This window comes from Talpa occidentalis, unplaced genomic scaffold (assembly GCF_014898055.3).
Source record: "Talpa occidentalis isolate TD23 unplaced genomic scaffold, MPIMG_talOcc4v2.1 talOcc4.16, whole genome shotgun sequence".
NCBI lineage: Eukaryota > Metazoa > Chordata > Mammalia > Eulipotyphla > Talpidae > Talpa > Talpa occidentalis.
In genome coordinates, this window is record NW_023601653.1 from 61,894,018 (window position 1) to 61,917,365 (window position 23,348).

The window sequence follows — 23,348 nt, forward strand, 5'->3', positions numbered from 1 at the left end:
ATAAGTAAATTTCCCAAAAGCAGCAAGAATTAGAATTCACAGATGAATTTCTTGGGGAGTCTCATATAGAAAAACTAAAATGAAACTGATTCCTCCTCTAAAATAGAAGTAAAGGGCCTCCCCAGTGGCACAGCTGTTGAGCATTGGGTTGCGAAGCTGCCCGTGGCCTCTGCGGCGCCGGTTCGATCCCCGGTCGATCCCCAGCTGCTCCCCAGCCACCGGAGGAGGGTCCCACATGGCGCGCAGACCTCTCCTGCCGCCCGCTGCTCCCCTCAGCAGTGTACTTCGGTCCTTCTGCCTGCTCTGCTCCCCGCTCTGGCTCTGGTGAATTCTCTCACCCTCCCGCGCTTCTGACTGTACCCAGTGCTTGTATAAACAAAACAAACAAACAATAAATAAAACATGCCTCTATAAAAAAAATAAAATAAAATAGAAGTAAATATGTCTATAGCTGTGGCTGTTGAGCTACAAAGAAGCTTCAATGTTGAAATTATACTCTGCCCCTACCCCCAGAACCCCCAGAGCTACCTCTTTTCTTACAGAGTTTACATTTCTACATATTACAAGTCAGCATACCTCCTCCCTGAAAGCAATATCCAGAATTGCTGTGTTAGGATTTCGAGTTAGACATAATCAGTTATATGCCAGTAATATGAGACGAATGTATAGCTAGTTTAGATTCCTGGTTTGGGTGAGTCCAAATGCTATCCAAGGACTTGATTCGATTAATCAAATTTTAATAACTCACATTTGAAAACATTCATATTTCTCCCATGAAATGTTAAAGCAGTGGCTCATTGTTCTGAATGTCAGCAGCCAGGTGTGGTAGGAAAGTGTCTCCCATTTAGGTTAGGACTTGGGGGACTGGTTTCATCAAAGTCAGAAGCTCCAACCTGAGGAGACAGTTTCTTGTGGCCTCCCCCGTTTTGTGGTGACCTGCTACCCTCATTCTGTGGCATTTTCATCCAGTTGCATCTAAATAGGATTTTAAGGAAAGGTACGTTGGAGGATGCAGGGGGTTACTGTCGTTGCAGCGTCTTTACTAATCCTAGAATCCTTTCAAGGTTTAGGGGTTGGAGGATGCAGGGGGTTACCGTTGCAGCATCCATACTAATCCTAGAATCCTTTCAAGGTTTAGGGTCGACAAACAATTCGGTGAGGAAAGGGCCCACTGGGTAATTTTGTCTCTGAAAATGCTAATTGAAAGCCCTCCTAGCCATTCAGTCCTTTTCCCTCATCCTTTCTTTAGTCAGCAGGGTCCCATGGTGACCAGTTCTGAAAGAAATCATCCCCTTCAGCAGTTACCTAGCACCATGGCAACCGGGACGTCAGCAAAGCAAGACAGACCCACACAAAACAGCTTCTGCCAGGCTCCTTCCCTGCCTCTCTCATTCCATCCTGCCTGAGGCCTAGGGGTGGGGCTGGAGAAATCCTAATGTTTCTGTTTTTGTCCAGGAACATAGGCATATGGGTATCTAGTAAACTAATGTGATGCGAATACCGCCACCCTCCTCCCCTCAAAAAAAATTTTAAAGGGGAAAGAGGATGAAAGCTGGTGGGTGGTGAATTAGGCAGTGAGGTAGGCATGGGATGGCCTTTTTTATGTTTAATGATACTTACTTGTATTTATAAAGTAAATGTGAGTTGATAGTAGGGCAAGTGGGAACCCTAAATATATAGTTCAATTTATACTAGACACAAAACCTCAGGTAAATATTTTTAAATATTTTAATTTACCTGAGAGTGAAATAGACAAATGAATTTAATGAGCCTTGAAGGGGGTGTAATGCTGTCCGTGGTGCTGAACACTATATTGTCCCAGATGTGCCAAGGGGGCTGCGGACGAAGGTGAGGGAGTACCTTGCCATGTTAGGGTACTGATGACAAGAAAGAAAGAGATGCAGTGGGGAGAAAGCATCATTTCCCTCTCGAGCAGACAACTCAGGATAAAGTGTTCAGATGAAAAGGGAAGTGGAGAAGGCTGGAGGTTTGGACGGTTGGATCTTCCCCTTTTCATATGGAGATTTTCAGTCAGAGCCAATCAGGTTGGAGATTTCTGCTGCCTTGGTCCTGAAAGAAAAAGTGGGGGAAGGGAGAGAAGAGGGCCACATTCTCCCTAGAGCCACATGATCCATTTCCCATGTGACACATTCCAGAGCCTTGGAAAGGAGCTCGGGGAGGGGCGCCAAGTGAGTGGGGCTGGGGGCGGGAAGATGGTTTAACAGTCAACTCTGCTCCGCGTCATCTTGTCTTCCTTACCAGGAAGAAGGCTATGAGCGAGAGGAAGGCAGATGACAGCTATGAATGTGTTCCCTAGCTCTCCTGGTGGCTTATGGCATTCTCCAAACTCTCGTGCAAGGGCTATTCCTGACCAAGAAGATCCAAGGAGACCGTCTCTGAAATCAAATCCTGATGAAGGTATGTGCTAGAGATCCCTCCGTACTGGGGCTGGAATTTGGCTCAGAGGACATAATACCTTCCTTTTTTTCCCAGGCAATTTGGAGATTTTTTTGTCCTGACTTAGAGGCTGGTCAGGGGGTTTAGATTCATTTCAGGTCCAGAAAAGATGTTTAGGTAGTTCTGAAAAATGAATAATTCACCAAAGTAAGTACATGTTGGGAAAAAATGAGATGAAAATTGTATAGAGTGGTAGTTAATAAAACAAAGCACTTAGTGATGAAAGGGATATATATTTTTGTCCACTGATTCCTGGAAAAAGGAAAAAAATAATATTGCTGAAACCAAGTAGATTTTATTGTCAAAGCAGTTAAATCCTCATTCATCCCATTTTAGCTGCTTGTTCTGTGCCCATGTTCCCAGAGGTTATTGGCAGTGGCTTAGGAGCCTGAGTAGGCAGGCTTGCTGTTTCTTTGTGTTATGCCAGCATCTTCCTTCTGATCTTTCCGGCACCAGGAGAGCTTGTGATTGCTTCTAGCTCTGATTTAAGACAGCAGACCATCACCAAATTCCAAATTGTATGACATAGCTACCAAGAAGACACCCCCCCCCCAGGAAGTTTTCAAAGGAATCTACTAAGTTACAGGCTGAAACAATCTACTGGGCACTTAAATCTCATTGTCTTTGATCTTTTTCTATCAAATACAAAAAGGAGGCTAACAAAATGAAATTTTATTTTATCTTTATTTAACAAATATATTTCAAGTTCTTGCGATGTGCAAGGCATCATTCTAAGCACAAAGAAAATCAGTCATTTGATCCTTATGTTAACCCTCTCGGGGAGGTGGTATTATTACCCACATTTTAGAGATGAAAAAACTAAGGCACAGTGAAGTTAGGGAACTTTCCCAAGGTCACACAGCCAGCAAATATTAGAAACATATTTGGACCTAAGAAACTTGACTCCAGAGTCCATGATCTTAACCACTGAATAACACTGTTTCTCTGCTCGTGTTATTTCAAATGATGTCAACAGTTGAGCTGGCTGCAAATTTTGTTCAGCTTGCCCAAGTAAAGCAGATCCCCATAAAATCTTTCTTTAATCTTGAATTATCCCAGTAGTCACATTGTATACCCCCAAATAACCCAAAAAGTAATTGCCAGTTCCTCTCTTCCCTTTGCACTGTATAGACACCTGGTAGTAAAACACTGTGTTTCTATGGTGACCAAATGATGTCTAAAGGAAAAAAAAGAAATCTAGAATTACATCATGGTGGATTTTTTTTTTTTTTTGGACCAGACCAAGAAACATTCTTCCATCCTTAGAACCTAGTAACTAGACCAGCCTGACCATATTGTCTTAGAAGCACTTACTTGGTCTTCAAAATAAAATAGGATAGATGAAAAACTTCTAAAATTATGAACATAGATTATGATATCAGACGTACTAGTTTTATTGTTTGAAAACAATAGTATCATGTTTTAAAGTGAGGGAATAGAGCTCTCTACAAATTATTTTAGGTTTTTGAGGGAAAGAGAGGAAGTTTGGTGTTTTTTAACTTCTGGAAATTTCTGAACTATAAGGCTTTCCTTTTGGTCTGGATAGTTTCCCTTCTGGCTCTTGACAATAAAAGAAGATTGACTTCATTTTTATATGCTGTAGGAAAACTAAGAGATATTACAAAGATATAGAAGGGGAGAAAAGAGACAGGAATCCAAAATTGGTGAAATTCTTGACTGAATAAAGTGTCTCCCTTCAGGGTTTCACTGAAGAGTGCTTTGAAGAGCAGTTGTGTTCTCTTAGTAGTAAGCTTTAATCCTTTAGCTTAATCCTCTGGTCGCTGAAATCTACATTTCCCTGGGACAGGTAACGCTTTCCAACTTTTATAATATTGTACACTATTCAGACTATTCAGATAAAGGGGCATCTTGAGAAAAGGGACCAATATCCTTCCATCTTTGGATTTCAAGCACTCAGCACCAGGCCTGGTTTAGGGTAAGTTCTCAGTGTACATTTGTGAATAGAGAACGGGAAGTGTCCAGTCTCTGACAGTATCCTGCTAGAGCCATCTTGGGGGCCTTTGCCTATTTTGCATGTTTTTGTAGTGAAGAGGTAAATATTTGGAGTTGAAATGATTCCTGAAGTTTATATTTGCTAGTCAGGCTGACCTTGGAGCAGTAGCAAGCTCGAGCTCAAAAAGTATCCATAAATTCTTGCCTGCGATTTACCAATTCCCTGGATACTGTGATTTCTATTTAGAAAGAAGTTCTGATATTTTTGTTTATGGCTAATAGTCTTATTTCCCTCAGATGTTTTGCCTGGCCCTGTCTCTCGATATGGAAACAGTTCCCCTAGGGTTGAGAGTGGATATCTAGAGAAGGTCACTTCCTGCCCCAGGCAGTCCACTGCTCATCAGCTGTGAATTTTGGTTCCCAGAATAAGGTGTCAAGCTCCTGGGACCATGGGACATCCCCTCGGAGAACTCTGAGATCTTCCATGTCAGCATAGATTGGAGCCAGACTTTCCCAAACCATGACAGTTAGGACCTTAGTGCGAGAGATTATCTCAGGGCATCTTGGAAGCCTGCTGGGGATTTGAATTAAGTTAGCAGGCTAACTAGGCTTAAAGTACCCATCCCTCCTGATAACATACCCAGATATAACCTGGACTATTATTTTCTCCACCGAAACAAATCATTAAGGAGAGAAACATTGGGGCTTGTGGGGAAGGTGTGGTGCTTGGAGCCTACCCTCTCTTCCTATTTACCTACAGTGTTACCTGCTGAGCGAGTTATATAACAGCATCAGCCCCCTGGAGGCACAGGATGAGGGCTGCATGCCCACCGCACAGGCAGGCTTCTCGGATAATAAGCAGGGCCAGTGCACCTAAGAGCCTTCAATCTGGAGGCCTAATGGGGCCTCCTACTCATCTCTCACTCTCGAAGGGGGCAACCGACTCAACCTGAACTGAAAAAGCTAGAACAGAGAGCAAGTGGAGAGGTTCCCCTTGGTCAGAGGCCTTGTCAAGCGTTCTTTGAATTTGGAGACTGGGAATGAAAGAGGAAAGGAGAGGGACAAAGAGTGTGGGTGGAGGATATGAGAAAGCAACTGTGGGTCCTGCCTTCTGCCAGTGAACCCAGCCAGATGTGTCAGGCCCTGCCTGAGAGTGACCGTCACCCCTTACCCAGGTCCATGTGGGAGGGGAGAAACTGAGGCCAGGAGCATGGAGACAGTCTCTCCTCTGGGAGCCCAGGCAAAAGATGGGATGAGATGGGAGGTGGCCTGTTCAAGACGATAGTTTAAAAAGCCAAAGGCTTGAATCTAGGGACTGGTTTGTCCAGTCATTTTCCCATGGCTAGACTTTGAAAGCAGTCATTTCCTGGAGACTTTTGTTCAGCATGCTCTCCTAGGCACTGGGTGTCTGTCATGTCTTATCTTCATGGGCACGCTTTAATGTGTATTATTAGCTCAAGTTGCTGATTAGGAAACTGAAGTTCAGAAACTTTAACTTCCCTGCTCTAAGTCATACATTCCAATAGAACCAGGACCTGAATCCAAGGCTTTTTAATTCTGTGCACTTCAAAATTCTTCCCTCTGCATTCTTTAAAAAAATGAAAAAAACAGCTGTCTGTTTTTTTGACATTAGATTAATACAGTTCTTGAAAATTTGCAAAATATAGGGAAGTATAATGAAAATAAAAATCAGCTCTCTCACTACCTCAAAAGAGCCTCTGTTAAAGTTTTGGTACATTTCTTAGTCTTTTCATTGCATATAATGATAATGAAAGTAAATATTGAACATTTGCTTTGTTTTAGACAGTGTGCTTAGCTCCTTTCTTGTGTCATTTGTTCTCACAACAAACCAGTAAGGTGGAATACTGTCATTATCCTAATTTTACTGGTGAAGGCACTCAATAAGCACAAAGATGTTAAGAAACTTACCTAAGTCTCCACAGGTAATAAGTGACTTGAAACCTAGGTGAATTAGCTGTAGAGCAAGGATTCTCAACCTCAGCACCACTGGCATTTTGCAGAAGATAATTCCTTGTTGGGGAAGCCTGTCGATTGTAGATCCATTAGCAGCATCCCTGGCCTCAACCACCAGATGTCAATAACAGCCCCTCCCCGCCTCCTGCCCCATGACCAGGAATGACTCCAGACATTGCCAGTCGCCCTCTGAGAGGGCAGACTCCCTCTGAGGAAGTGTTCTCAACCCTAAGTCCACGGGCCTTTTTTTTATTGAAAATGCAGTGTTACTTTCTGCTCCATCTAAAGACAGAAACACATGGTGAGATTTGTGTGCATACTATAGACCTTCCTGGAATGTCAAAGGCTTTCTGGGTCATAGGAGATTAGTTACTTCCAAAGCAATGCTCCTTAGTGGACTAGTGCAACTGGCTGGTAGAAATCTGCAGTCACCCAGTGGGAAGAATAGCTATGGTTCTCTCATCACCTGCCCCCTCATCTCTGGCCCAGGCACACCCAGCCTTTAAGAACTCAGATTTCAGGTATGAGTATAGCAGTTCAGCTACACTTCATCTCTTTCCAAGTGTCAAAATGTATTTGTATCCAAATAAGAATGTCTGTTGCAAATAATTGCTTGCTAATAAATAAAGTATCGAAGTTTGCCAGTGACTTATTTTTAAAAGTTAATTAGAATACATTTAAGGATATTTCTGTAATTATTCTTTTTAACATTTCTTTTAAAAATTGTATTTTTTTAATTGAGGTAGCATTTGTTTACAACACTGTGTATGACACTAATATGTATATTAAGCACGTGAAAGATATGCAGATACATGTTCAACCATATATTCAGTAATTTCTGGTTACATATAGTTGCATAATTTTTGTCCGCGACAAATACATATGAATGCAAATTCATATTTAACTTCTACTTTATGACTTGAAGATTGCTTTCTTGGAAATCCCTGTTGTGGACAGCGGTGCAGATCAAAATTGACCCAATGTTGATGCAAATTCAATGTGAAACAGAAGATAAATGTTTCTAGAAAACAAGCTCTTAGTAACTTCCTATCCAACGCTTATACTTGATTCTTAACGAATCCTTCACTTTCTTTTAAATTGCGGTAAATCGTATCTACTATATAGTTCTTTGCTTTGAGGGTAATGAGATTGGTCTTTACCTCTTCATCTCTTTCCTGTGTAAGTCTCACTACTAGAGATGTTGATACTAAAATCAGAGTTGGAAGTGAAACTGAACATTTACCTCCAAAACCACCTCTTGCTTCTGCTTCACTTCACTGAGCGCACAGCGCTGAACCCACAGCAGCTGTTCAAGCAGTGTTTGTTGGAATAAATTAAATTGAGTTTGGTGAGGTGCAAATTCTCTGGCCAAGTTGTCTTCTTCAGAATTCTAAAGATACCATCCAGGGAGGAGAGGCATGGCAGTTGTAGAGGAGTTGCAGGAGGGCTGCCAGAGGCTGTCTCTCCCTTCTGAGGCATTAGAATGGAAAGCAAAGCAACAGAGGTGGCTGGTCCTCTCTGATCACTTCTTGGAAAGAAAGCTTCAGTAAGGGATTGTTGATAAATCCAGGATAGTTGAGGAGGGCTTGGCTGACCTGTAGGTAAAAGGGTCCTTTTGAGGGTCCTTTGGAGACCCTCCTATTGATCTGGGGTGAAGGGCTCATTGTGCAGACCCACCAGCCCTGCACACCTCTTCTCCCCTTCCCTCCAAATGCTCTCAGGGTTAAAGTTAAATAAACGTGTGTTGCTCATCCAGATTAAAAGGCCCTCTTATACGTTTTAGTTCATAGAGCTAAAATGACCTCAGAAGTCATCCAAACCAACTTTTTGATACTGTCTACAAGGAGACGGAGATTCGGGGAGATTGATTTACTTAACATCCTTGTGCTAATTGAAAAATAAGACCTAGTCTCTTGACTTGCTGTTCCATGCTTATGTCAGAATTAGAGCCCAGGATGCCAAGTCTCCTGTCCAACATGCAGGGGAAGGTGGGAAGCACTATACTCTAAGTTTTTTAGTGTTTCCAATATTCTAGCATTGGGGTAGTGGAAAGTGATAGAATGGCTGGCATCCATGTTAGTCTTCACACTCAATTAGATCAGAAATGCTATGTTGAATTTTTCTATTGCTTTTGTAATGCACAGACACAAAAGCAGTGGTTTAAGATGACAGCCATTTATTTTGCCACAGCTCTGGTTTCTCTGCTTAGAGCCTCTCCAGGCTAAAAGCAAGGTGTTGGCAGGACTGTCTTCCTCTTTGGACGCTTCAGAGACAGCCCCCCTCCCAGGCTCATTCAGGTGGTTGGCAGACTCCAGTGCCTGTAGCTGAGGTCATGTTTCCTTGGTGACTATGAGCCCCCCACCCCTACCCCCTGCATCTCAGAGCCAGCAAGAGCATGCCACTTCTCATTCATGAATCTCTGTCTGACTTCTGCCTCTTTTCTCTGCCACCAACCAGAGAAAGTTGGCAGTTTTAAGGATGCATTAGATTGGGCCCACCTGGGTAATCCAAAATAATCTTCTTGTTTTAGTTCTAGAACCATGGACACAGAGACCGGTGTGTGGGCCATTGTAACTGAATCACAGATGGGTCTGAGCTGACGTGGATCCTTGAGCATGGTGGGCCTGCTACTTTGGGACCACCTCTGGCACAGTGGACTCTTCCCCACCTGGAGAACTCCATACCTTGAGTTACCTCCCTAGCTGTACCTGTCACCTACCTGGGGCAGAGTGAGGGAGTAAGCAGGGATCCCAGGCCTACCCTTTTAAAAAAGATGTCTCTTTCAAGATATTATTTACTTACCATAACATTCACTCAATTTAAGTGTACAATTTAGTGATTTTTGTTAAGTTTACAGTTTACAGTTTACAACTATCACCATAATCCAGTTTCAAACATCATCACCCCAGAATAGTCCCTCATGGCCATTAAGCCTGCCTGTTGTATGGCTCCTGGGACACCACCACATGTACTCCCCCTCTAAGGATCCCCTCCAAGAACTCAGCTTCTAGAAAATAAGAGCCACAGAAGCAGGTCTGTCTCAGGCCCTGATACAGCTCTCCTGTAAGGCCAGGATGCACTTGGGGAATGGGTTCTTCTCAGAAAGGGATAGAAAAACTCCCAGCCAGGAGCACAGTGCTTATTGATGTTATGGGGACCTCCCGCCCCTACTGAGCGGTGGGGTCTCCAAGTGCAGTGACGGGTGGCCACTGCCTGAGGAGCAGGATAGTTGGTGAGTGAGTCAGATTCCTTCCCTTCTTTCTGCCTCCTCTTAGAGAAACAGGTGGGATGCAGTGTGGCGTGGGGTGGGAGAGTAGGGAAGCCAATCTTGACGCAAGAGTGAAAGAGGATTGGTTCCCATAGGCACTTTTTTTTAAAGATTTATTTATTTATGCATACAAGAACTGGGGTATAGGCCAAAGAAGCGGGGGCAGGGGTGAGAGGAGTCACCAGAGACTGAGTGGGGAGAACAGAACAGGAAGACTGACTGAAATACACTGCTGAGGGGAGCAGCGGGTGTGACAGGAGAGGTCTGCTGTGCCATGTGGGTTGCTCCCTGGTCAGCCGGGGATTGATTCATGCTGCAGAGGCTGCGGATAGCTTCACAGTGCTGTGCTTAACCCCTTGTGCCACCATGGAGGCCCTCCCATAGGCACTTTGTCCCTCCAGGCCCCACTTGCCCCTTTGTCTCTCTCCCCTGACCTTCATACAATAGGGTGACTTGACTCCAAAGACTTCTGTGTTATTTTCAGGACAGAGGCCTATCACAGGAACTGTCCTAAGATCTCAGGAACCTGAAACATCCTTCACAGTCTGGAAGGTGGCTGGGGACCCAAGGCAACTTGGCAACCGGATTCCCTTGTCATGCCATCTGACTGCCCCATGAGGTTTAGAGAGTTTGCAGTAGGTGACCCTGATCTGGCTCTGCTTCTGCTTCCATTGCCCAAGAGAGGGTCTTCCTGTCATGCTCTCCTCTAACAGCTGCTCTTTGTCATGGAACTTAGTCCAACTTACTGTCTTCATCTGAGCTTACTTTTTACTCTTATCTCCAACCTCTCCACAATTAGCATATAGTACGATCTTAAAATATATTTATGGAGTGATGAGTGAGTTCATGAAAATGGTTGAAGGATCTGAACAGGCGTTTCTTCCAACTTATGTATTCAGCTGTACCTGATATCTCTACACAGATAACTAATTGGAACTGAACTTACTCATTGATTTCCAGCTCCCCAGACTTTTTCTTCCCCCGCCCCCATCTGAGACCTCAAACCTAGGAGTCATCCCTGTCCCTTACGTCACATCAGCAAATCTTGTTGGCTGTGTTTCTAAAATATTTCAATATCCATCTCCTTTTTTTTCTACCTACGCTGCTACCACCCTGGTCTAAAGTACCACCATCACTTTCCTCGTTATTGTGCTGACCTGACTGGTCTACCCTGTTGGTAGTCTCAGCCATCCGCACAGCCACTGAAGTTGTACTTTATTTCTTTAATTTTTATTTATTTTTAACTGACTGAAATACACTGCTGAGGGGAGCAGCGGGTGAGACAGGAGAGGTCTGCTGCGCCATGTGTGTTGCTCCCTGCCTGGCCGGGGATCAAACTCATGCTGCAGAGGCTGCTGGTTTCTTCATAGTGTGTTGCTTAACCCCTTGTGCCAACAGGGAGGCCCTGAATTTGTACTTTAAAGCACAAATCAGGTCATACTTGTGTCATTCCTTTGCTTGAAACCGGTAATGGAAAAGAATGAAAAGAACATCCATGCCCTATGGTGCCAGGTGCGATCTGACCCTTCCTACCTTTCTGGTATTTGGAGCCATTTTCTTCCTCATTCATGGGCTCCAGCCACTTTACAAACTCATTCCTCCCCCAGGATCTTTGTACTTGTGCCTCCTATCTGAAGTGCTACTTTGATTTTCCCACAACTGGTTTCTAGTAATTGGGTTTTGAGCTCCAGTGTCCCTTCCTCAGAGAAGCCTTCTCTGACCACTCCATCTGAAGTAAGCTGATGCCTGTCAGGGTGTTTCAGGGCCAAGTAACAGCAAGTCAAAATGGCTAAAGCCATAAAGGAATGTACTGCTTCTTTCTTAAGAAATCTGGAGGCCGGTGTGCTAGCAGCACCACAATGTCAAGACACAGGGGTATTTGTGGGTCTGCTTGGCCTCTTAAGATACTGCAAGTGCACAGACGTCATCAAATGGATTTATATGAAGTGAAAGGGGAGGGAGCAAGAGGCACATAGAGCACTCCTCACATGCTTCTACCTTTATCAAGAAACATTTTCTCGGGCCTCCCTGGGGGAACAAGGGGTTAAGACGCAACCTATGAGGCTATCCACAGCCACTACAGCAGGAGTTCGATCCCTGAATAGGGAGCTACCCACATGGCACAGCAGACCTCTCCTGTCTCATCAGCTGCTCCTCTCAGCAGTATATTTCTTTTTTTAAAAAAAAGATTTATTCATGCATACAAGAACCGGGGTACAGGCCAGATGCACGGGAGAGTGATCATTCACCAGAGACAGAGTGGGGAACAGAACAGACAGACTGACTGAAATACACTGCTGAGGGGAGCAGTAGGCATGACAGGAGAGATCTGCCATGCCATGTGGGATTCTTGCCGGCTGGCCGGGATCGAACACACGTTGCAAAGGCTGCAGACAGCTTCACAGCACTGCTCTCAACCGCCTGCGTCACCAGGGGAGGCCCTCAGCAGTGTATTTCAATCGATCTGCCTGTTCTGTTCTCCACTGTGTCTCTCGTGAATCCTCTTACCTACCACACCTCTAACCTGTACCCCAGTTCTTGTATGCATAAATAAATAAATCTTAAAAAAAAAAAAAAACATTTTCGCAAGTGCCTCCCAAACCCCTGCCAGAAGCAGGGGAGGTTGATGTGACCACCTTTGGCTGCAAGGGATGGTAGGAAGTGATTATCTTGCCTTTAATAGCCTCTTGAGTAAGAAGAAGGATATTTTTATGTATGAGAAGGAGAGAGAAAAGGGCATTTAGAGAAAATTCCAGACATAAGCCTGTGACACCATGAGTCTCAGATATTGGTGGTGATGTGGGGGGAGCTGTGTTTTCACTGTGAGGCTTTTTCGCAATTATTCAGAATTATCCAATGGAAATAATTTAAGCAGAATGAATTCTGTATGCTTTTGAGAAAGATAGTCAATCCAGTTATATTACATGTTTTAATTTAGGGCATAGAAAAATGTTTTATCTGACTAATCTGATTACCCAGGCCCCTACACAAAAGCTGTTCACACTTAACAAAGCTAAATTATGTGAGTAAGGTTAGTATTGTGTAATATGTGATAAGATATGGTTACTAAAATTTGCTTATCACATGACTTAAAACTTTTATGGCTTAACAGTAGTAAGAATGTTATTTTTTAAAAAAGATTTATTTTATATTTTTATTTTAAAGATTTATTTATTTGTGCGTACAAGAGCTGGGATACAGGCCAGAGGTGCGGGGGGTGAGAGGATTCTTCAGAGCCAGAGTTGGGAGCAGAACAGGCGAATTGACTGAAATACACTGTTGAGGGGAGCAGCGGGTGAGACAGGAGAGGTCTGCTGTGCCATGTGGGTAGCTCCCTGGCCAGGGATCGAACTCATGCTTGCAGATAGCTTCGTAGTGCTGATGCTTAACCCCTTGTGCCTCCAGAGAGGCCCAAGAGTGTTAATTTTTGAAGCACATGCTACATGCCAGGCACTGAAGTAGATGCTTTATAGATCTACTCGAGGATAACAACACTTATTGTGTACTTTCTTCACACTAGGAAGATTTATCTTTTTTAGCTCTTGTGCATATATGATCTTTATACATATATAATCAAATGAGGTAGGAATTAATTACGATCCTTTTGCAGATAGAAAACTGGTGCTCAAGAGGGTTAGAGAACTTGTCCTAGACCCCACAACCAGCTAGGGAGAGACAGAAGTAGGAGTCACTTTTCAGCTGTCTGACATCAAAGCCACTCTGCAATATTCCTGTTCTTCTGTTTTAGCAGAAGATTGTATTCTGGGTGTAGGCTGGTCAGACTCAGCTAATAAAAATACAAGACACCAGTTGAATATTGTATGGGATATTACATGGGATACACTTATGCTAAATAAATGCTGTTTATCTGAAATTCACATTTAACTGGACAGCCTGGATGGCGCTGGCATCCTCTCTGCAGAGATATGATGGCAACATGTGTAGCCCTCTCTGGTTTCCCTGCCCCCCACCCAACACATACACAGGCATGCTGGAAGCTATCTGAGCCTTAGGGGGTTCTATAAAAACACCCTACTCAATGTTCAAAAGGGAGCCACAGCTCAGGGCCAGAAAGCAACATAGTGACTTAGGAAGCTTCTGAAGAGCCTGTGTGGCCTCTTTCGAATTTGTCAGTTCAGTTCAGGATCCGTTGCCCTGTCAGCTCAGCTTTACTGGCGGTACATGCTGGTTAAATGTTTGGCCATTTGACTACAGCATGACAGAGCCCTGATCTGTGGTGTTTATCAGCTTCCCTGGGGCGAATATGCCTTCCACGTCTGAATCGTGATGCTCACACGATGTCACTGAATCTGGAGTTGGGAGAAAATGTGTACAGCTGGCTCCGGGGTGCCCAGCAAGTCTGGCTCCCAACGGCCACTATCCTAGCATTTCTCCCTTTCACATATTGGCAAGTCCAATTACCTAATCATGAAAGGTTTACGAGAACATAACTACCACTAGGGATTTTCTCAATGGAAACAAATAAAATGTTTAAAAGATAATTAATTTCCTACTTGGGATTATACCATTGGTCCAACTTTTCCTCCCTTCAATTCAAACTGAAGTCAAGAGTTCCACCCTCCTGCTGCCATTAATCATCTGCCATATTGAATTTTCAAGTGCTTGCATACTCTGTATTCTGAAGAAAGGCTGTACCTCCAGATCAACACATCTACTGTATTTCTGATGTTAAGCCTCTGTGCAATGGATAGTGGGAATGATTTTTCTTTTCCAAATGTTCCCTGTCACATATTTCTGAGCCAGCACATTGAACAGATGTATCTGTGGGTAGGCAAGAGGCTGTGAAGAGAAGACTTGATATTCCTGAGTTTGACTGAGAAATCAAAAAAGACTTTTTGTGGTACAGCAAGTTTGACTCTTTGCACTCAGATCCAGCCCTCTGTGGCCCCCTGAGCAGGCAGCCTAAGTGGCAGTGAAGAGCACAGTCTTGGGTGACTGCTTTTCGTCCCATACTCCCATGACTGTGGAGTGGAGCTTGAGATTTTTTTCATTTGTGAAAAAGGGCAAAGACTATTAGCTGGAAGGGCTGTGCAATATGCCATACTGGGCACATTGTAAGCACAAGGTGTCAACTCAGTAATATTACTGTTATAACTACTGTCATCATAGTAACTAATCTTACTACTCATTAGTAGTCCATAGATATGCTTAGTTCCAGTAGACACTTCCCACTCTACAAGAAATGTTCTTTCAGCAAAATCATGTACAAATTTAACATTACACATATTTTGTATACTTTGACTTTACATTTTTATTTTTTTATTTATTTTTTTTAATAGAGGCATGTTTTATTTGTTTGTTTGTTTGTTTTGTTTATACATGCACTGGGTACAGTCAGAAGCACGGGAGGGTGAGAGAATTCACCAGAGCCAGAGCAGGGAGCAGAACAGGCAGAAGGACCAAAGTACACTGCTGAGGGGAGCAGCGGGCAGCAGGAGAGGTCTACGTGCCATGTGGGACCCTCCTCTGGTGGCCGGGGAGCAGCCGGGGATCGAACTGGCGCCGCAGAGACCGCGGGCAGCTTCGCAACCCAGTGCTCAACCGCTGCGCCACCGGGGAGGCCCGACTTTACATTTTTAAACAAATCTCAGAAATAAGTCCTTAACAGTGGTCTTCCCACACTGTGAGAATGTCTGCAAATCTTCTTAATTTCAAGAAGGAAAAACATCATTCTTAAGGGTTCTTTTTGAGTCTAGAACCTACCCAGCCATCAGTATGCTTAGCCAGGAATCGCTCTGGGCAGAACCATGAGGTTTGCCATTCATGCCCCTCTGCTCTTCATTGTGGGCCTCTCATTAGCTTCTGATCATTGATTAATTCATCTAGCTACCAAAGTATGGTTTTCAAAAAGCAATAGCAAAATCAAACACAGATACATAACTCCCAAGGAATTAATTCTTGGGGAAGACCATTAACCAGTGTACTAGCATGACAGTGAAAACATAGATTATGTTTCACTTTGCATCATTTTCCAGTATTAGACCTTTTTAATGAACATATTTTTCCATTTCTTTATTCAATAAACCTTTGTTAATATCTGCCCTGGGGATGTAGTGATAAAGACACAGTGTCTGTCCTTAAGGAAATCATAACCAAATGAGGAAACAAACATTCAAAATATTCCAGTATGAAGTTATAAGGCATGTTCCCCTCCTCGGTTCCCCACTCTCCCATCACCACCCCAGTGCTCCAGCCATTCTCTAGTTCCTGCCCATGACAACCCATTACCATTTCCCCGACCTACATTTGAAAATCTCTCTTAGGGCCTGACGAGTGATCTCTCTCAAGCAGCACGCAGATAGAGATGTATTTAAATAAGGGCCTTCACTACATCAACACAATGTATATGTCAGTCTCAGAGCTGATTGGGGAGAGACAGGTTGAGCTGAAAAGAAGTAAAGTCTTTACTGGCCCCTAAAACTAACTGCATATGAATGACCCAAACATAATTACTAATGCAGCTGCTCTTGTATTTCAAAGCCCTACTGTGAAAATATATATTTCCAGATTATAAAATGGCAGGCTTTTTTTTTTTTCTGGGAGTGGGGTGCAGGAGCCTGTCTGGGGGGACACCTGAACGACCTTCACTCTCCCTTCAATGAGAGTTCTGTTTCATGCAGCAGTTGACCTGGGTGCTGCTTTTCTCGGGAGTCAAGCTTTCCCTTATCTCCATGGTCACCAGTGTTTCTGCTGCCTGAGAATACACAGTGCTTTTCTAGCCTGTATGCAGTTCTCTCAGCAGAGCCACACAGAGGCAGAATGGTGAATTTCAGTTCTGTCCTTATGGATTCAGTTCAGTAAATATTTAATAAGATTAATGTAAAGATCTTCAGTGGAAGCTGAGCTGTGAGTGTGGATAAAGGACACTTTCTTCCCAGGAGCCCGTAGTTGAGGGGGGAGACAGAAACATAGAGTAATTCTAAAGTAGTGATTCTTAATCTTGGCTGCACATTGGGATCACAGGGGAATTCTGGAACAGCCCAGGCTGCACTTCAAACCAGTGAAGTCTGAATCCCTGGGGAAAGGACCCAGGCATTGGTATTTTTTGAAAGCTCCCTGGTATGGTGCAACATGTTGCCAAGTTAGAGAACCATTACTCTAAGGCAAAGAAACTTGGAAAAAGCAGCAGTGAAGGGCTCACACAGCACTGTAGTAATAGGAGTCCACAGCCGTTCTGGAGGGGTTAATAGGGGTTAATAGGTATCCATGTCTGACTACATTTCAGGCCCCGGATGTGGGAGATGGGATTTGGTCATTGGAGCCAGCAGGGGACATTTAGGTCAGTTTGATTGTAGGGCATTTAGAAACTCTACTGTGGATGAATGGTCTGCAGGAAACTATGTCTCTAAAGGGAAAAAGGCCCAAATTCATCCCATATTGCTCTCTCTCTCTTGGAATTTATACCTCGCTTCCCTTCTCTTCCCAAAGAAGTCCTATTCGTCCTCCAAGCCCCCAACAACCTCACCTCCTTTAGGAAACCTTGCCTTTTCTTCCCCCATCCCAAGGAAACCTGGGTCCCTGTTTTTCTCTGCCATTTAGCTCCTTGTCTATATTTGACTTTGGTTTTTTAGAGTCCTAGGGAAAAAAAAATGAATACAAAAATCCTTCTAGAATTGAGTTACAGTGTGGCAGACTGCTCATTTATACATTCACCCATTGAGGGGTCTGACATCTTTGTCTCCCTGGCACCTAGCAGTTTCTTGGTTTATTGAATGATTGAACAGAGTTGCAGGAATTTGGGGCACAATCAGGAAAGTCACACCATCAGCAGGGGACCGAGGTGCAGCACCACCACCACCCCCAACCCCAGGCCCCTCTAGGCCCTCAGGGGCTGGAGAAATGGGCAGACATGCTCTTGGAGGTAGCTGGAGAAAGGCTGCAAGACAGCCTCCAAGCTCACTGGTCACGGTGAACTTGAGTTTTACCTCATAGAGTTTTGTCATGAGAGGAAGAGAGAAACAGAAGGTAACAGGTTTTAAAGAATGTGAACTGACTATTAAAAAGTGCCTGTGCTACCAACCTTGGTTTTATTAGGCCATGGGCATTGCCCCAAAGCTTAGAACTCTGCTTTCTGTCTGGAAAAATCGCTCTTTTATTTTAAAATTTGGGAAAAAATGTAAAAAAGTTTTTGACCTATAGGTTTTGCTCATATGAAGGTGAAAAGATGCTCTCCATTTTATAAGCATGAGGGTCATGCATCCCAGTCTTGGTGGGGACAATGCTGATGTTACATCTTATGTCCTGTTTTGGGACTGTGTATCTGATTTTTTACATGGAAAAGTATGTTTGGTGTTCACATGATGAACTATCTATCAGTTAGACAAGCGTAGAGGTCTCTTGGTAGTGAAAACACCTAATTATATTTCCCTCTGTGAACTTAGCAGGGCTTCCTCCTTAAATGAACCAAAATTCTTGAAGGTAACATGGAGTTGGCATTTAGTGCATTGTCCTGAGCTCCAGATTTTTCTTGAGTGTGGTCTCTTAGTGAAGACAATCTATATTAACACCCCTCTCCCTACAACAATTTAGTGCAAAAATCCCTCAAAGAAAAATGGGTCATTAAGAACTGCTCTGTAATCCTATCTCTAAAATTTCAAAAACATTTCTGCGCGAGATGTTGTCACAGGACACAGCACAAGGGACACTCGCTCAGCCAGGGCTTGTTGCTGGCAGCCACCCTGGTGCTTGGGTTATTATGGATTCAGCTGTGCTTTCTCTTCCTCTTTAATAGATTCAGACCCAATTAAATCTCAATAATCCAAATGCCACCGAAATCACCTCAATTCTAATAGAATGGCCCACAATTACACAATCTTTGCACGTATTAAAATGTATCGTTTATTTTCTTGCAGAACAGCATGCCAAAAAAGTTAAAATAAAAGCTAACCTTGAGACTATTCTTTTATAGCTAAGGAACACCAAGGGTTAAAAAGTCAATGAGTAATAGTTCTATTTGGTTGTTTTTAATCATGGGACTGACAGAAGTTTCTAGTAATCTGGTTATATTTTTTAGAAGTCATCTTGTATGTGCTTTGGCCAGCATTTCATTTTATGAAACCATAACAACTGAACAGCTTCAAACCACGTCATGGGTTGGTTGCAAATGATTGGTACATGAACCACCTCATCTTTGGAGGCTGTTTCAGATGTCATTAAATTAGGAGCTACTCTGGCTCATGTTAGAAGCAGTGTTATTGCTCTGGGCGCTTCCATAAGCTTCTGTACTGGACATTCTGCAGCGAGGACATAATCCTTTCCAGTAGCCAACCAGTCTGTAGTCACAGACTCTTGTAAGCTCTTTCCACAGCTGACATCTGTGTGTTTCCATCTGCCCAAGTTTTCCTCTCTTGCAGCCTCTTAATTGAGTGTTAGGGCATTCAGGAACATCTCCCATACTCGCCCAGGATTCCAGCAGCAATTCAGTGGCCACTTTTGAGCTTCCCAACCCTCTGTGATTCCTAATAAGTGAAGGGAGCATGGAGATATCTAGGAGTGGAGGCTGGTGTGAGTTCTACCGCCTTGACTCAGGGTCAAGAGAGGGGAGGTGGGAGAGATCCAGAGCCACGATCAGCAAGAACAGCTCCTGACCTGAAAGAAAAACTGGGCCGGAGCTTTCTCAGGATAGTAGCCATGACCCGCCGCCAGGGCTCGAGTCCTGCTGATGGACCAGTGCCCACCCACCTCCGTGTCCATCAGATGGTTAGCCTTAGGGGTCACACGCTGTAACACCGTTTTAACAGGAGGCCTCCTTCTTCTTTTCTTATCCAGAACTAAAAGGCAAAATGTGAATATGGTTTTTGCTCACAGAATGGATGACAGCCAGCCGCCTTTGGTCATTCCCACCCTTCTAGTGCCGCTCCCCAACCACAGCTGCCCCGAGGCAGCCACGCCCGGGCCCAGCCAGGACCTGACGGAGCTGTCCTCACAGCGCGGCTGGGTGGGCAACGCGACAGACCCGCAGCTCGCACCGAGACCCGGGGAGGTGGCCGCAGCCAGCATCTTCTTCGGGACCCTGTGGTTGTTTTCCATCTTTGGCAACTCTCTGGTTTGTCTGGTCATCCACAGGAGCCGGAGGACGCAGTCCACCACCAACTACTTCGTGGTCTCCATGGCGTGTGCGGACCTCCTCCTCAGCGCGGCCAGCACGCCTTTTGTCCTGCTCCAGTTCGCCACCGGCAGGTGGACGCTCGGCAGCGCCATGTGCAAGGTCGTGCGCTATTTCCAGTATCTCACCCCCGGCGTGCAGATCTACGTGCTCCTGTCCATCTGCATAGACCGATTCTACACCATCGTCTATCCTCTGAGCTTCAAGGTGTCCAGAGAGAAAGCCAAGAAGATGATCGCCGCCTCGTGGGTCTTCGATGCAGCCTTCGTGACCCCCGTGTTCTTCTTCTACGGCTCCAACTGGGACCGCCATTGCAACTACTTCCTCCCGGCCTCGTGGGAAGCGACCGCCTACACCATCCTGCACTTTATGGTGGGCTTTGTGATCCCATCTGTCCTCATCATCTTATTTTACCAGAAGGTCGTAAAGTATATCTGGAGAATAGGCACCGACGGACGAACAGTGAGGAGGACAATGAACATTGTCCCCAGGACAAAAGTGAAAACGATCAAGATGTTCCTCATTTTAAATCTATTGTTTTTGCTCTCCTGGCTGCCTTTTCATGTCGCTCAGCTGTGGCACCCACATGAACGAGACTATAAGAAAAGTTCCCTTGTTTTCACAGCAATCACATGGATATCCTTTAGTTCTTCAGCCTCTAAACCCACTCTGTATTCAATTTATAATGCGAATTTTAGGAGAGGAATGAAAGAGACTTTTTGCATGTCCTCGATGAAATGTTACCGAAGCAATGCCTATACGATCACAACCAGTTCAAGGATGGCCAAAAAAAACTATGTTGGCATCTCAGAAATCCCTCCCATGGCCAAGAGTATAACCAAAGACTCCATCTATGATTCATTTGACAGAGAAGCCAAGGAAAAAAAGCTTGCTTGGCCCATTAACTCGAATCCACCAAATACTTTCGTCTAATTCCTGGGAATTCTTTCAGTTAATGTTATGTGCCAGAGATTAAAAAGCTTTAACTATGAAAACAGAAGCTATCTATATGTATTTTTCTATTTTTTTGAGGGAAATGTTTTATTTTGTAAAGTGCATTTAGTTACTGATTATAGTTTTTATGGGTTTTGTTTGTGTTGCTTTTTGTTTTAGGGGAAACCTTGACCTTGAGCAGGTCCTTTTACTCTATTAGTTACATGTGTGAAAAAGGGACTTTCTGATCTTACTTGAAGCATAAACCATACATACAGTCTTCTATTAATGATTCAACTATTAATGATTCTTTTTTTTTTAAGATTTATTTATTTATACAAGCACTGGGTACAGTCAGAAGCACGGGAGGGTGAGAGAATTCACCAGATCCAGAGTGGGGAGCAGAACAGGTAGACTGAAGAAATACACTGCTGAGGGGAGCAGCAGGCGAGATAGGAGAGGTCTGCCATGCCATGTGGGACCCTCGCCGGTGGCTGGGGATTGAACTGGCGCTGCAGAGGCTGCGGGCACCGAGCAGCCCAGCGTTTAACCGCTGCACCACCAGGGGAGGCCCTATTAATGATTCTTCTTAATAGAAGAATCTTTTATTCTCCTGCTAATGATTCAACTTACTTTTCTTTCTTTGAAAAGATTTATTTATGCATACAAGACCTGGGGTACAGGCCAGAGGTGTGGGGGTGGGGGGTGTCAGAGGATTCACCAGAGACAGAGTGGGGAGCAGAACAGGTGGATCTACTGAAATACTCTGCTGAGGGGAGCTGTGGGTGAGACAGGAGAAGTCTGCTGTGCCATGTGGGTCAGCTCCCTGGCTGGGGATCGAATTTATGCCACAGTGGCTGGCAACAGCTTGACAACGCTGAGACTAAACTGCTGGGCCAGCAAGGAGGCCCCTCAACTTAGTTTTCTTGTTTCTTTCATTCACCCCCACATGCTGAAATTTTATGACTATGGCCTTATGTTCCAAATGAAATCCCCTGTGTCACACATTTCAGAGGCTTGAATTTCTTCTACTAAGCAACATTTAGCAAGGGCTAATAATACATACAATTTTATATTACCTTCTTCTAAGTAGCCCTCTGGAATTCCAGCCCGGATCTGCTATGAACAGAACTCCATTTGTTGGACTATACTAGAACTTGCTGGGCAAGAATTTTAATCAGGACAAGAATTCTTATAGTTGCTTTTTTCTTCTTGCTCTCTCTCTTATCTCCATCTGTCTACTCACCTACCTACCTATCTTCTCTTTCTCACTTTTCCTATTTCAACTCCCTTGAAACTGACAATATCTTGATTGATTTTTCAAGTCAATGTGATGTTTTCCTTATATCTGTGTCCCATCCAGGCTGTGTTGAGGACACTTCTCTTCTCTGAGTTATATCCAAGCAAATAAGCAGGTGCCTTTGCTAGGCAAGCCCAGAAAATACCACTGGGAGAAAAGACAGATGACATTTCTCCGTGCTCTGCAATTTAGACAGGGACTCTGGCTGCCCTTTCCCTGTACACCCAGATAGTGAGGGCCAGGAACATCTTTTTTCTTCTAGAGACTCAGATATGAGACCATTTCTCCAGCTAGAGCCTGCTCCACCTCATCTCTCCCAGGTCACATCATTTATCCTGGCCAAAGTCAAACTCCTCTTTGTGATTCAGTTCCCAATTCTCCATTATTTCAAATATAGGACTAGCACATTGAAAAAAAATTTTTACTTAAACAATAGAGAGCTTACAGATAATAGTTATGCATTCTCACACCCTAGTTAACAAGTGTTGCAGAGTGGCTGCAGTTGTTTGGCAATTTTACCTGCATTATCTCATTTTATCCTCTCAACAATTCTGTAATGTAGTTGCTAACATCTCTGTTTTATAGATGAGGAAGCTGGAGTCAAAGTTAGGTGAGTGGCCCAATTTGGAATATCACCCAGTTGCTGTTCACACCCTAAGTCTGTTGTCTTTCCTTGAGCCGGGCCTCAGTGGACCTCCTGGCTGCTGCCTTGGAGGAAGTCCAAGGTGTAAGAGAATCTGGCCGTTCTTAAAAGGAGGGCCTAGATGGAGCTCACTGAGCTGGCCCTCACCTTTTCCTTGGCCGTGGAGAGATGGGTTCCTGGACTTGCAGTCCTGATTTTCTCGATACAGAAAGAAACCTGTATGTTCCGACCTCACAGACACAGGAAACGAGAGAGATTGGGTTCGATACGTGGGGCAAGGAACAACCACAATAAGACATTTCATCTATAAAACATCTACAGAACTGATGTTTTCAGGTTGAGATGTTTCCTTCAATCAGCAGACTCAGAAGATAAAAATAGTATCTAATAATTTTCTTTCTCCTTTCCTTCTCCTCTTCCCATTCTTAGCCCAGCAACAAATGGCCCTTGAAAATGACAAAATGAGCCAGATATTTTTCACTTAGCCCTTGAATTTTGTGACTCAACTTGTTTAAAAAATAGAAGGGACCCCTGTAGTAGTATAATTTTTTCCCTTTTAAGTGGAATATTATTTTAGAGTCAGATTATAAAAAGTTATACGTTCAATGAATTTAAATTTTATACACACACTTATTTTTAGGCCTCAGTTTATAAGAAAAGAGACCAAGTGATGACTAAGCTCCATCCTATCTTG

General features: G+C 44.0%; 1 protein-coding gene across 8 annotated transcripts in view; it reads left to right on the top strand.

The window, feature by feature from the left end:
* GPR19 (G protein-coupled receptor 19) overlaps positions 1–20,991 on the top strand; it is a 29,908-nt gene extending 8,917 nt beyond the window's left edge. For 2 of the 8 annotated variants that reach the window (XM_037514320.2, XM_037514321.2), the window contains 2 exons: positions 2,263–2,418; positions 19,442–20,991. In XM_037514320.2, coding sequence (XP_037370217.1) covers positions 19,464–20,711 — 1,248 coding nt within the window. In that variant the 5' untranslated portion in view covers positions 2,263–2,418; positions 19,442–19,463 and the 3' untranslated portion in view covers positions 20,712–20,991. The other 6 variants (XM_037514323.2, XM_037514324.2, XM_037514327.2 and 3 more) reach the window with 6 other exon arrangements.
* The last annotated feature ends 2,357 nt before the right edge of the window (positions 20,992–23,348 follow it).